Consider the following 15,037-nt stretch of genomic DNA (forward strand, 5'->3'; position numbering starts at 1 on the left):
CCTATGTATAAAACCAGAGTCTAAATTAAAATCCTAGTACTGTATCTCAAAAAGAGGGAGTAGCTAGAAAAACAAACTATTTTTATTAGTCATTGAAAATCGAATTCAATGGTGGTCTGATTTTAAAATCGAATTCAATGATCGTCTGAATTTGAATAAATATTAAGGAAAGGTAACTTTTAGAAAGCTATCTTTACTCTGTCTGAAGTTCATGGATGTTATTCAGCATTAGCACTCATCCCCCAGCAAGTGATTAGTAATTGAATAGTTGTGAAAAATGTGTCAAACGCCTCCCAGGAGCTATACAATTAGTCACTATGATTGGCTAGTCAACCTTAATGGGAAGGAAAGATTCCTTTGTTCTTGGCAGAAGAGTGGGGCCTGTGAGCATCCATTTTTTGACCGTACTGTGTCAAATACTGGGTTTACACAATACTTGTGGTGCCCTTGAAAGCCAGAGAACAGGATGTTTAGATAAGTCCAATGTTTTCGCTGCCTTGTAGCTGATAACCCCGCTTTGTCTGGACCCTGATGTTGGCCTCTGCTGACACCCTGTAAGTATCTAAGTGTCTCTATAGAGGCCCTGGTGGGCTTTATAAGTGTAGTCTTGTGGTGGATTGGCCTTAAAGGACTAAGTCAGAAGGTTAAACCTTTGAGTAGGATGGATCTGGTTGGTTGGTTTATACAACCCATCAGTATCCGTCATTGTCAAACTGTGCTTTGTCATCGGTTTATCGTGACCAATGACTATCCTTGGCACTTTGTGCCCTCTTGGCGCTACTCCTTCTTAAAACTTTAAAACATATATATCTCAGGTCCCCCTTATTGGATTGTTATAATTTTGTTTATTATATTTTTTCTAATTCTGTTTGGGATTTATATTGCTTTGCATATTGAATTTACTACATAAATACTTCACACATTGCCCCAAGGTAGCCAGTCTGCTCTTTGCCATAGCTACTAGGGGGTTGAGCTCAGGTTAATATAGTAACTAGGGGTTCACCCGGCAAAGGTTGGAATTATTCCTTGAGGTGGGTATTCGCCAACCACAATTAACAATCCAATTTCTTCCAAGTGCAATCTATAAAAGCAAGACATTGGCTACTATGACAATGTCAAGGCTAGTAGGAACTAGAGTTACAGTCTTGACATTTTCTTTTGTTATTTGCTGGAAAAACTTATTTGAGGCTGACTAAATATGGACCTGTAACTTACCACTGTTTGATTTAGCTGTCAATCGGGCTTGTCTCATGAGTGCATGTGCATGCGCTAAAGGTGTGTTCCCTTGCCAAAGTCCTCGTTACGAGTATGCCTTGGTAAACGTTTTGTTACGCCCGTGTAATCTCATGTCATTTTCAGCATCTTGAGGTATGCCTGTTACGCAACATTTCTGAAATATTAGAGTGTCACATAACTGGAGCACGTGCGAAGTGGCCCTGCTTCCAAAAAGGATTGAAGGATGCATTTCACAATAAAACAATGCTAAATGCTAGATTTCACTCACCCTTCTTCCCCCAATTTTGCTGGAATTTGGTGCGGACATAGCAGGAATGCAGGAATTTATGTTACCGGCAGGTAGCTCTGTCCCTAATTCGGGCCAGTACAATTATTTCTAGAAATGGCTTCGACCCGGGGTTATTGGGCCCTTTACCTGGCAGCTTTCCCTTATTTGAAAAAAGGCAGACACTTTTTGTCTGCTTTAAGCAGATGGTAAGTGCCAGCGAAGGTGAAGGTGTTGTTGGGTATATGGTTGCAGGGTGAGCTATTCATTGACCCAGGGGGGGCATTGTCTGCTCCTGCTATATTGCTGTGGGGGAGATGGAGGAGTTTGGGGGGAAAACAGGTAGTGCTATATCAGTTCCTTAAGGAAATATAAGGGTTTGAGTGTCTCCACGCCCAGAATTATTTGGTCTGAATTTTTTGTTCTAGTAATTCTGGACCCAGAGACTCATAATTGTGACAAGCGGTATGTCAGCATGAGTTATCGCTCAGGATTAAATACCGCAACTAGTAATGATGTCCCAAGTGGTGAGCTAAAACAACTGGATTTGATTGAGGATGGCTGAGCGCCACATGTTCTGTGACTCGCTGGAGAGTGGGGTGCACTTTGCTCCCTCAGAAATATGCACTATCAACTGCATAAAATTAGGATGGTCTGCAGTTCACTATTTATAATAAGTATTGCTTTTCACATGCATTGGAGAGCGAGAGAGAGAGAGAGAGAGAGAGAGAGAGAGAGAGAGAGAACTGAAGCAGTATTTCAAGAACATTCAGATAGGGAGATTCCAGATAGGTACACTGCTCTATTTGATTATCGTGGCTTGGTAATCTATTCAGGTAAGCTTGTGAACATATTCCTGTTTTGATATACAAAGCACCTGATCAGCCAATTAATATTTACAGATTCCCAGTAAACCCTCCTTTTTCATTACTTAAGGGGATCCTTAATCATATTTGTACTTGCTCCTAAAGGAAATCTAAGATGACACTGAGGACTGGATATTGTACCAGTTGGAAAACCAGTCCTCAACAATGAGCAGACAGTGCCTAAAATACTTAAAACTAAGGAAGGAATGCCATACTCCAGCCACAGTCACAAAATTATTTAACTAAGTATGTTAGCAAGTGTAACATGCAAAGGTGGACACAGTGGCCTTACGGTTTGTTCTTACATCATACTTCCCAGTTCACATCCAAGAATCCAAAAATATATTCATATGACACTAAACAAAGCTCACTCTCATCAGCTTTCAAACCAAAATACTACACGCACTAAGAAATTAGTTACTTACCTGTAACTCCAGTTGACCAGCATTGGTATCTTATATATTCACATGCTTGAATCATGTCCCGTCGCCAAGCTGGGAATCCACAGTAAATTTAAATAGTAGTATACAGTGTAAAATATCCGGAATATAATATAAAACAGTCATAGGCCTGAAACAACATAGTATGTTTAGTAGCACATCCACCTCATCTGAAAGAACCCAACTTTCCACAATGAGGTGGAAGCTTAAACTTTACCTATTCCCCTAGAGGCAACCATAGCTCAGATTTCAGAGCACAAGTGTGAGAACAAATATGATGAGCTTCTCACCGGGGAGTAGGGAGGGCCGCATGTAAATATATAAAAGGTACCAATGTTGGAGAACCGGAGTTACAAATAAGTAACCAATTTCTTCTCCAACATTGGATCTCACACATTCACATACTTGAATGAGAATAGAAAGCAGTACACATTAATAATGCAACAAAGCGGGAAGCAGGCTCACCCTTAATAAAACAGGTTTCTCAGGACTGCCTGTCCCACTGCTGCATCAGCTTCTGCATCCACGTTTAGGTAGTAATGCTCTGTGAACGTATGCCTCCTCCTCCAAGTGGCTGCAGGGCAGATGTCTTTCAAAGTTACCACAGTATAGAGTGCTGCAGTTGAAGCCATGCCCCTGGTGGAATGCGTTCTCACTCTTCCCAGGAGAAGACACTTGACTTTGGCATGACAGGAAGCAATATAGGCTAACAGCCAATGAGCTATTCCTTGTTTGGACAGAGACTGTCCCTTTCCTGGTTGACCAAATGATACAAATAGTGGGTCTGTGTTTATGTCCTTTGTTTTGCCTACACAGCATGTGAGACATCTACCCAAGTCTAAGGAATGTGATGATCTTTCCATTGTTGAAGATGGATTGTGAAAGAAGGCTCTAAGAATAACAATCTCATTCAGATGGAAGTCAGTAGGCACCTTAGGAATGAAGTTAGGAAGGTTCTGAGTATCCCTTTGTCCTTCGTGAACCAGAGAAAAGATTCTCTGATGGTGAATGCCTGAATCTCTCCCACTCTCCTAGCGGATGTCAGAGCCAGGTGTAGTGCTGTTTTGCATGAGACAAATTTCAAGTCTGCTCTATGTATAGGCTCAAAAGAAGGTAAAACATCAGCTGGCTGAGGACTGTATTAATCTTGAATGGAACCGGATGATGTTGAATAAGAGGAAATTCTCTGAAGAGCCCTACCATAAACTTTTCAATGATCCTTTGGGAAAACAGATTAGATGTCAATGTGTCAGTCCTTCTGAATGTCGAGACGGCAGCCAGATGGACCTTCAGTGAATAGTATTTGAGAACACTCTTGGCCAACCTTAACAAATATCAAAGGACCTGAGAAGCGTTTATTTGAAGTGGATGATGACCATTATTTCTGCACCAGACACTTCCATTTAGAGTTGTATGTCTTGTTAGTCACTGGAGTTCAACCCTGCTCCACAATCTGTTTACACTCCTGCAATAGATCCAAAATGGCCAAATTCTAGATGGTCAGACACCATACTGTCAAGTTCAGTGACTTGGAATCGTATTGGAGAATCTCTCCATGATGTTTTGGACAATATCCTGGGATGAATCTTCAAATAAGGGCTGGATGTGCCAGCAACTGCAGTGCAGTTGCTGTACCAGTTCTGGCGAGGCTACGCCAGAACAATAAGGAAAGAATCAAATGGTTGATTTTTGCCTTTTTCAACAACCTGGGGATTAGGCAAATATCTCAGCCCAATTGATCGAAAGAGCATTGCCTACTGTCCCTGGATTCCCAAACCTGCCTGTGAAGCAGAGGTATTTCCCGTTGTTCGGAGTGGCAAAGAGATCAATTATGGGGCGACCCCAGTGATTGAAAATGTAATCCACCCATTTCTGTTCTAGTTCCCACTCTTGACAATCTGACAATTGCCAGCTGAGCGCATCCACCTGATCCTTCTGGCAGATGCTCAACTGCAATGCCTATCCTTGTGAAATGGCCTAGTTTCACAGCATTTGAGCATCTTCTGCAAGGATCTTGTACTGTTTTCCTCCTTGCTGTCTATGTAGAACATGGATGTTGTGTTGTCCGTTCTGACTAGGACTGATTAATCTGCCTCATCTGGAGAGGAAAGCTTGAAAACCTAGTCTTGTGGCACAGAATTCTAACACAGTGATGCAGAGCCTCTTCTTCTCTGCATCTGACCCTCTTCTCTGTATCTGACCAGAGTCCTCTGTTTGCATGCATCTGTGTGGAGTAATAACCTCTCTGTTATTTACTGTAAAGAAAGACCTGCATTTAGGTTTTCTGGAATCCTTCACCACATTAGAGCTGGTTTCAAGCACCTTGTCACACGGACCATATCTTCCCATGAGCCTTCAACCTTTTCCCATTGCAATTCCAGCTCTTGCTCAACAGGTTTTATATGAAGCATACAACATGGAATGAGACCTATACATGATGCTATTAGGCCTATCAGGGACTAGTATTGCCTCAATGTTTTTGATCGTTTTCCAGCAATAGTCTTTGGCATTGTCTGTAACTTTCTCACTCTTTCTGTAGAAGGAAAGGCCCTTCCCAACAAAGTGTTGAGTATTGCTCCCAGAAATTGGATCTTTGGGGTTCAGCAATGATTTCTACCTGCGGAATGTGAGAGCTAATTTTCAGAAGAGATTGATACAAGCATTCGTGGAAGCTTTTCCTCTTCTCTGGATTGCACTTTGAATATCCAATCATCCAGATTTGGGAACACCTGGAGACATTTTCTCATAGGAAAAGTGGCAACTGGAGCGAGACATTTGGTGAATATTCTCGTCGCTGATTTGAGTGCAAAAGGAGTGCTTTGAATTGTTAGTGCTGACCCGCTTCTGAGAATCAAAGGTACTTTCTGTGTTTTTGACGCATGGGTATCCGAAGGTCCAGGGAGGCCAAAAAATCTCCTTCCTGCATCATCAGAAGGACGTCTTGCAAAGTAAGCATCCAAAATGACTGCTTCTTTAGAAACTTGTTCAACTTTCTGAGATCTACTATTGGTCTCCACTGACCTGTCTTCTTTTCGATTAGAAAGAACTTGGAATAAAAACCTTGATTCCTTAGCAATTAGGGGACTATTACTATGACTCCTTTGAAGAGAAGCCTGATAATTTTCATTTGAAGCTCCTTCAGATGAAGATGGTGTTCCTTTCTTGGTGGGCAAGCTGACAGTCTCTGAATTACATCCAGCGTACGTATGGCCTGATTGAACAATTTGTATCACCAATCAGTCTGATGTTATATTCTTCCAGGTGGGAGCAAAAAGGGAAATTCTCCCCACTACCTTCTGTAAAGCAGATGGAAAAGAGGGTACAAGCTGGAAGTCAAGCTCTTTTCTGATTGTGATTGGTTCATTTTTATGAGGAACCCCTCTTCCTTCCTGAAGACCTCTCGTTAAGTCTGCCTCTGGTTTCAATTGAAGGAGTATCCTTGATCTTATCCAAACTGTCTTTGAGGATGATAAGATCACCCCTGACCTCCATACTGGTTGAATTCTGCTCTGAAATTGTATCATCTTCGTGAGCCATGAAAAGTAGATGTCCCAAATCTGCGATACTGCAAAAGTCTTAAAAGTCCTAATGCCTTTGCTGTGTCAGAGACTGTTTTAAGGCCTTGCAAAGCTTCATCAACACGTTTACCAAAAACAGGCATGTCTAGGATTTTAGATTAGACATCCGTACAGAAGGCTGTGGATTTTGACCAGCCTCATCTCCTTAGTGTAGTGCCTCTTGCCAACTAGTGAAAGCCTATATTCAAGGCATCCATTGCTGCATCAATAATGAAAAAAGAATTTTGTTCTCCTTTCTACAATAGCTCATGCTGTTTCCCTCTTATCCTCAGGAATATAATGGAGCAATGTCATGCCTCATATGGCGATCATAATCACTTAGAATCGCCACAACACTGGTTGTCTTAATCAAGACTGCTGCCATAGAGGAAATTCTCCGGCCTAGATTGTCAATATGTTTACTATCCTTGTCTGGCAGTCTAGATGACAGGGTTATTGGGGGTTTGGTTCTTCTCTGAAATGCTGAGCAGTTACTGAATCCAGTCAAGTATGACCAGTGGGACAAGCTGGAGCTGAATCCGGGGTCTTGCATTTCTTCTCCAGACGAGTTATCACAGTTGGAATAGTAGCAGGTGTCTACATAAATTTCAGACTTTCTGACCAGACATAATCATAAATGGGTATGAACTTAAAGTATTGCCAAGGTTGCTCTTTAAAGTCACAAAGAAAGCATGGTTGTTCTACAATAGTCATTGGTAGGTTTAAATTATTGGCTGCACTTTCAATCAATGATTGAAATGTAGAGATATCATCTGAAGCATCCTGTAGAATTGGGCTGTCATAACCTCTTAGGACAATTAATTCTTGCCCATTATCATATCTTTCACCACCGTCTGGTGGTAGCTCTCTTGCCATTCATTCTATTTCAAAATATGCAGATCTATTAGAATAAACATTATCCATATCTTCTCCATTGACTGGTTCCCTTGACGTTGGAGGAGGTGGTAGCGGTGATGGCCGCCTAGGAGGTGAAACTTGTAAAGAAGCAGGTTGAGGTGGTGGGAGGATGGGTGTAGTACATAGTCCAATGTTAGGATTATTAGTTAGCTGCGATAATAACTTATTAAAGGTATCCATCATCTGTTGCAATGTTGATAAGAAGGCCATAGGCACTTGGACTACATCTGGTTCTTCATAATATTTATGTGTTTTCGGCCTTAAATAAATGTGAGTACTCACAGACTTGTACTACTGTTGATACACATATTCATTGTAGGACTCTTTATCGTCCACTGCTTCCTCTCCAAATTCTGGGACATATCTCACATCCAATTGTGTTAAGCTGTACGCGGTCAGTGAGGCATAATCACTAGCCTCTTCTTCTTGATTGACTGCGATAATTGTACTGGAGGTAAATCTGTCACACTTAAAGGTGAAAAAACATTTAATACCTTGTCTTTTATTGGCTGCGTGGTTCTTGACTGTGATGCCGTAGGCAGTGACTCCATCGTCGATGGTATGGTCTTTGTCGACGGTATGGGCGTCGTTGACAGAAGGTTCAACGTTCATGGTGTCATTGTCATCTAAATAACCGTTGGCTATGATGGGAGTTGAAGTCGTCGACAAGGCTTCTTTTGAAGACTTCTTTTTTTTAATTACAGGTGAACATTTATAGCGCTTAGAATCTGTGTTATCAGCAGAGGAGGTGGCTGCAATTGCTGTACAAAATAAGTCATGATCAGAAAACTGTATAAGTCTCATCTTGTGAGCTGCCTTCATGAGCTGAACTTTGGGTACATTCAAATGAAATGGATGTGCTACTAAACATACTGTTTCAGGCCTATGGCCTTTTACATTATATACTGTATGTTATATATTTTACGCTGTATACTGCTATTTCAATATACCGGGGATTCCCAGCATGACGATGGGGAATGATCCAAGCAAGTGAATATATAAAAGATCTAATGTGAAAGAACCAATCTTCTAATGGCATGTCATCAAGTGCCCCCACAAACATATTAGGAACTTCCCCTTTAGGACTTGTCGGCTAATGGGGGACTAAATTTACTTTAGTTTTTTGGTACATTGGTTTTCTTTTCTAACAAATGGAACAGACATGATGCATTCTGTAGCAAACTGGCAGTCGAAGGGAGTACCCTACAAATCAGTAAAAAGTAAAGTGGCTGCTTAGACTGTTAGGCAGGGCTTCTTTAGACAAATAATGCTTATTAGAACATTGGAATGTTGGGAGCTCGATTGAAGACAATGAAGTGCTCCATGCTTTAACGGGCCGGCAAAGGCCCGCAAAGCAACATTCCAATGTTGCTTTCATAGGCCTCCCAGAGCCCGAGGGAATTTAAACCCCTGGAACTCCAAGAGTCCCGCTCCCTTGATAAAGTCCGTCGCCTTCGGCTCGGGCCTTTAACGCTGGAGCGGACCTTTAATAGCCGGTATAGCCCACTACGGCCTTATTTTGGGTTATGGAAAGTGTTTTTCAAAGTACACAAACTTTTTTGATTTGAAAAATGCAATCAAAATAGTTGCAATCTTTATCTCACACATGCACAACAATGAAGAACTCTATGTGGTTTGACCATGAGACTTCCAGTATCAACGAGTGCTTGCCGAGTCCTGCTGGGAGGAAGCTGCCATCAATGTGCTTCACTGGGGGGGGGGCATTAAGATTAGAGGCCAGTGTAGGATGAGACCCTCGTCAATAAAATGAACTGAAGTTCATGTCAAGAGTCGATTTCTAAATGGAAGCCAACTTTGTCCCAGTTACCTGTTGTTCCAGATTGAAAGAGTGGAAGTTGTAGTCGTACGTTAGCTCAGTGCCGGCTGGCATGTCCTTCAAAGCATAGAGACCAATTCGATACACACCATTCACAGACCTTGGAAGAAAACAGAAACATTATAACTTTTTATACAACGGTTTATAATAATAGTACTACCTTCATATGAAACTTCTGGCATTTCTTAGAGCTGTAAATAAGAGATGGTTCTATTGCCCAATGTACTGACCAATACTCGAAGGATCAAAGGCTGGGATATAAAGACATTACCAGCAGTGCCCAACAGGTCCCTGCCACAAAAATTAACTATGGCTTTTTGCAGGGTAAGAAAATAGTTACTTACATGTAACTTTGGTTTTCCAGCATTAGCATCGTTCATAGATTTACATGGTTGAATCATTCCCTGTCACCAGACTGGTAACCCGCCGTTAGAATGTTAATATAGCAGTCTAGGCTCTACACTCAAAAACGGTGAAATTTCTCATAGACCGTACTAACCTATTTACCTCATTATGTATTTAACAAGCTGCAGTCAAACAGATGCCAGCATACTGAGGTGCTTTGCTGCCAGATTCTTCCAACTACTAAATGCTTCTAGCTGGTACAAGAACATAAAATTAGGATAAATGGAAGCCTCATGACAAGGGTAGGAAGGTGGGTTGCATGGGAATATATGAAAGAGGCCAATGCTGAAGAACACGAGTTACAGGTTAAGTAACTTTTTTCCTTTTCCAGCCATGGATTTCATAGATTCATATGCTTGAATTAAGATGAGATTATGATAGCAGTACACAATGTGAAATCAGTGGATGGTGGGCATGATACTTACTTTATTTAAAAAGGTTCTTGAGCACAGCCCTACCGACTGTTGTATCCTTGTTAACATTCACGTCTATTCAGTAATGCTTGGCGAAAGCATGTGTAGTTCTCCAAGTGATGGACTGGCAAATGTCTTTCAGCTAAAGTCCTGAAAAAAGAACTGTAGTGACTGCCATTGCTCTTGCAGAATGAGCTCTTACTGATCTTGCCATAGACTTATTCATGAGCTCACAGGATTGCAAGATGCATGCAACTATCCATCTTGTAAGAGTCTGTTCTGTAACTGGACCACCTTTATTTAGTGTTTCGAAGGCTACAAATAGCTGTTTTTTAAAAGGCTTTGTGGCATATAAATATAACATTAACATCTTATGATATCCAAGGAGAGCGATGACCTTTCTACTTTAGTCTTTTTCTCCAGAATGAAGGAAGGAAGCACTATTTTTTGTTTCAAATGAAAAGTTGAAAGTACCTTCAGGATGAACTTCGGATTGGTTATTAATATTATCTTTTGGTTTGCAAAATGTAAAAATGGTTGTTTACAAGCTTGAGCTTTTAGCTCACTTTCCTAGAGCACAGATAGCTAGCAGGAAACCTAACGTTCAAGATGTATGGTGGATACTTGCTTTGTGGATTGGTACAAACAGTAGCTTTGGCAAAGCTGTCAAAACTGTATTCAACTGGCATTCCGTAGCCAATCTTGGAGATGGGGCATAGAGTCTAAAGAATCCTTTCATAAACTGCTTAGCAATACGTAGTGAGAATAAAGATAATTGATTAGATTTCCTCAAAATGTTTGAAATTGCAACTAGATGTACTTTGATAGAGACAATCTAAAAGCTTTGCTTGCCAGACTTAATAGACATGGCAAACATTTGTAAGGTAACATTTGAAGTGGGTCTACCTTTTGTTTCACAGCCCACATTACAAAACCTTTCCATTTGGCGTTATATGCTTTGACTGTAGAAGGTGGTCTTGCTGCTTTCAAGACCTCTTTGCAACTCTTTGGGACAGGCAAGTGACACAATTCTAAGCTCCGATGAGCCATGCTGTCAATTTGAGGGAACTTGGATTGTGAAGTAGGCTTTTTCCATCTTGTCTTGATACCAGGTGTGGGTCCGATTTGAACTGGGTCGTTGTATGTACCAACATGTTCCACAATTCTAGGAACCAATGTTGCTAAGGCTATGCTGGGGCTATCAAAATGGTCTTGCACTGTTCCATTTGCAACTTGCAAATAACTCTTGGGTGAGCGGTATTGGATGAAAGGCATGGATGTACTTTGCCGTGCAATCCATTCAAAAAGCATTTCCGCTGGATCCCGGGCATTGCCAACTGCTGGCAAAGTTGGCACACTTACTGTTATTTATTTATTCATTCATTCAGTGTTTTATATAGCGCAAACATGATCCCATTGGGTATCAGAGGGCTTCACAATTTTATAGCATTATACTCCTGAACACTTCTCTGTGGCAAACATGTCACAAGGTGGAAAACCTGATCACAGAAACATAAGTTGGTTTTCGTCCAACTGCCACTTTTGTACATCAAAGAAGTGCCTCCTCAAGCGATCTGCAACAATGTTGTGCACTCCCGGGACATGCTCTGCTGACATGTCTATATTGTAATGAATGACCCATTTCCAAAGGTTCTGAGCTTCTTTGGACAGTTTGAGGGATGTGGTTCCTCCCTGCTTCAAGATAGAAAACATTGTTGTAGAGCTGTCTGTCTGAACCCTGACATGAACATTCTGGATCAGTAATAGGAAGGCTGTCAAGGCCAATTGTACTGCTCTTGGTTGCAGGACATTCATGTGTAGATTTCACTCTTTTGTCGTTTATACATCATTTATTTCAATGTCCTGGAGATGCGCACCCATTATCCTGAGAAATGTGTCTGTTGTCAAGAATATATGTGGCTTAGTTGGATTTAATGGTTGGCCCTTGAAAATGTTGTTGATTAACGACCACCATCTGAGTGACGTTTTTATCAGGGAAGTCACCCAGAGAACATCGTTCCAATCTCCTAGTATTTGTTGCCACTGACAGTTCAATTGTTATTGAATAATCATCATCTGCAAATGACTAAGGGATTAGAAGAATGCACGTAGACATAGTTCCAAAATTAGCTCTAAGTGTCCTCACTGTTGTGAGGCTCCTTGTTTGCCAAGAGATAGATTGTCATATCAATTGTTCACCTCTTTCCTGAGAGAGATATGCCATACCCAGATGCGTGGAATTCTTTGCTCAAAGAAAAATTATATTCCTGCTTGGTGTTAGCGGAGAATTTTTATGGTTTGTAGCTAAACCCAGACTGGAGAGAGTTAACCTCTTGAGATTGACAGCCTCCATCGCCTGAGAAAAAGTATTTGCCCATATGAGCCACTTGACTAGGTACAGGTATACCCTCACCCCTGCTTTCTCTTATGAAGGCTATGACTGGAGCCATGCTTTTCGTAAATACTCTTGGTGCCAATTTCAGACCAAAAGGCAAAGCTTTGAACAGAAAAAGGCGACATGCTACATAAAGGAAAGGAATCTCCTGTGCTTAACATGTATAAATAGGTTGAAATAAGTATCTTCCAGATCTATCGATCTTAGGGAGTCCCCTTTCTTTAACCCCTTCGATGCTGATGACGAGTTCAGCTCGTCATCAGCTACAGGCGCTCGTATGCTGATGACGAGCTGAGCTCGTCATGTAACGCGGGTTTTCGAAAAACCCAGCACACAGCGGGAAAACCGCTAGCGCGCAAGGGGTTAAGAAAAGAAAAATCTCTTGCAGGATGTCCATGCGAAAACCTTGAGCTTTCATGTATTTGTTGGGATTCCATCAATCCAGTATTGGGTCACCAATCTCCTGATCTTTTCAAGATGAGAAAAAACTTGAGTAAAATCCCAGAGATCTTTCTCCAGGTGGCACCTCTTCTATTGCCTCCTTTTCTAAGCGTTTCTCAATCTCCACCAGTAACTGAGGGAGGAGTTTGTGGTGTTTTTCTGTAATGGAACAACTGGTGGCTTCTCTACAAGCTACACGGTAGGACCACGATGAACCATTTCTAGAACCAATCAGTCTGATGTTATATGCTGACAGTTTTCTGTGAATAGTGTTATACTGCCCTCCACTGGCAACAGGATTAGGGAGCGTACTTCCACTGGAAAGTAATGCTTTTCTGCCTTTAGAGACCTATATAGAGGACGACTTCTTTGTCCTCTATTTGCGACACTGTTTTGCTGTTTTTGTTGCTGCCAATCTGATCCATATTGTCTATATGAGTCAAAAAAGATCCTTGACTATAGGATCTGCTTCTTAGTCTCCTATGATTCTTTGGTTTGTATGATTTGCAAGACACCCAAAGACCTACCAGTTTTGGTATCAGTCTTTATTGATTGAAGAGCTTCATCCACTTTTTTCCCCAAAGATGTTGGCACTTCAAAAAGGAAAGTTCATTACTCTGGACTGTACTTCAGGCCGAAAGGACGTACTCTTCAACCAACCATAGTCACATAATGGTAACATTGCTTATTTTAAAAAAGCACATGTGGATACATCCATAGCTGTGTCAATTGGAGAGGTCGAAGCTTGTTTCCCCTCTTTAGTTACTGCTTTGTCTTTGGCTTCTTCCGGCACTTTGTATATTAATAGAGATATCACTCCATAGTTGATCAAAATGAGCAGCAGTGGCATTAGAAATGTTAACTGTATCAGTAGCGAGTGTGTTTATTCTTTTACCCAAAGAGTTCCATTTACATCCTTCCTTGTTAGTGGGTGCAAAGCAATGAGTGGAAGGATGCCATGACCTTCGTTGCACTGTTGCAGAGACTACTACATTTGTATTAGCCTGATTACGTATACAAGGAGATGTTGCATTGGTAGCTTTGTATTTTTTCTCTATCCCTGATAGAACAGTAGCGGTCACTGTATTGTGCATTATTACCAGGTCTTCTTCCCGTAAATGGTCTACTATAGGTATTGATGTTGTTCTGAATCTTCTCTGTACCCTTTCTTTAAAGTCGAATGAGAAACATGATTGTTCACCGACAAAATTGGTATGGTAAAGCATTGGGACATCTTTTAAAAAAAAAATCTCCCAATTTCATTGGTGGGAAGTCTCTAGGTTTTAGATCAAGACTTGCATTCTCTAGAATTCCAAAATCATTCCAGTCTGGGTCCCCTATCAATGATGTTGGATTCTGTTGATGAGATCCATCATTGTCATCATCATTCCTCTGATGCAAATGCTGCAAAGCTGTGTTGTACGTATCCTGTGAGCATGAAAGACCCTCGATAATCATGGGCATTCCTAATCTGACGTTGATAGATCAGCTTCAATATTCTAACAGGCAAATGTAAATCTTCTGCTGGTATACTCTTTTCTGGTGTCTTAGGTTTAGGAATGGGTTAATGTCTCAATTCTGTTGGATAGGAAAGTACTGGAAGTAAGGCTAGTAGTTGTGGTGTGGACAACTGTTCAGATCCTGGACTTGATGGTGGTGGGTGCCTGTGACAGATGTCTTCAATCTCCTCTTGTAACTCATTATGCATAGATACTGGAATATGTACCACCTGAGGATGAGGTTGCCAGCTACTACTGCGATGACCAAAACCCAGCAATCTGGGCGAACATATTTCAAGTACCTTGCGATGCAGTGTTCAGGGTTCTTGATCGCTGTCTGAGTTTACATATCCAATTTTCAGATCAGATTGTCTATTAGTCTCTTAATCATTACCATGGACACTTTCCTCACTAAAAAAGAATTCCATTTCTTCCTTATTATTGTCATCACAATCAACCTCCGGGCCTGAGGAGGCATCTTGTAGATACTTCATTGATTGATATAGACGCCCTGAAGACATAAAAGCATGTGATGGTAATGGCTATGTAAATTGTGTCTTTTTCTGCATTATATTTACTATCGTTGACAACCTCTTTTTCAGCGTCGTAGACAGTCAATGATTAAGTATGTCAATGTTGACGCTGAAGTCGTCGTCAACGAAGTTTGCGCCATCATGCTGGTCGGTGATACTGTTGATGGCCTTCTTCACAAATGTGTCTTGGAGGATTCTGCATAATCACCTACAATGTTTTCGTGAACATCTC

The 15,037-nt window shown here is 41.2% G+C and overlaps 1 protein-coding gene across 2 annotated transcripts in view; it reads right to left on the reverse strand.

Annotated features, from left to right (window-relative positions):
• ASH1L (ASH1 like histone lysine methyltransferase) overlaps nucleotides 1-15,037 on the reverse strand; it is an 820,515-nt gene that overhangs the window by 366,847 nt on the left and 438,631 nt on the right. For both annotated transcript variants that reach the window (XM_086947410.1, XM_086947409.1), the window contains exon 12: nucleotides 9,111-9,219. In XM_086947410.1, the coding sequence (XP_086803536.1) occupies nucleotides 9,111-9,219 (109 nt within the window). The remainder of the gene's footprint in view (nucleotides 1-9,110; nucleotides 9,220-15,037) is intronic.

Source organism: Lissotriton vulgaris, chromosome 12 (assembly GCF_964263255.1).
Source record: "Lissotriton vulgaris chromosome 12, aLisVul1.2, whole genome shotgun sequence".
Classification (NCBI taxonomy): domain Eukaryota; kingdom Metazoa; phylum Chordata; class Amphibia; order Caudata; family Salamandridae; genus Lissotriton; species Lissotriton vulgaris.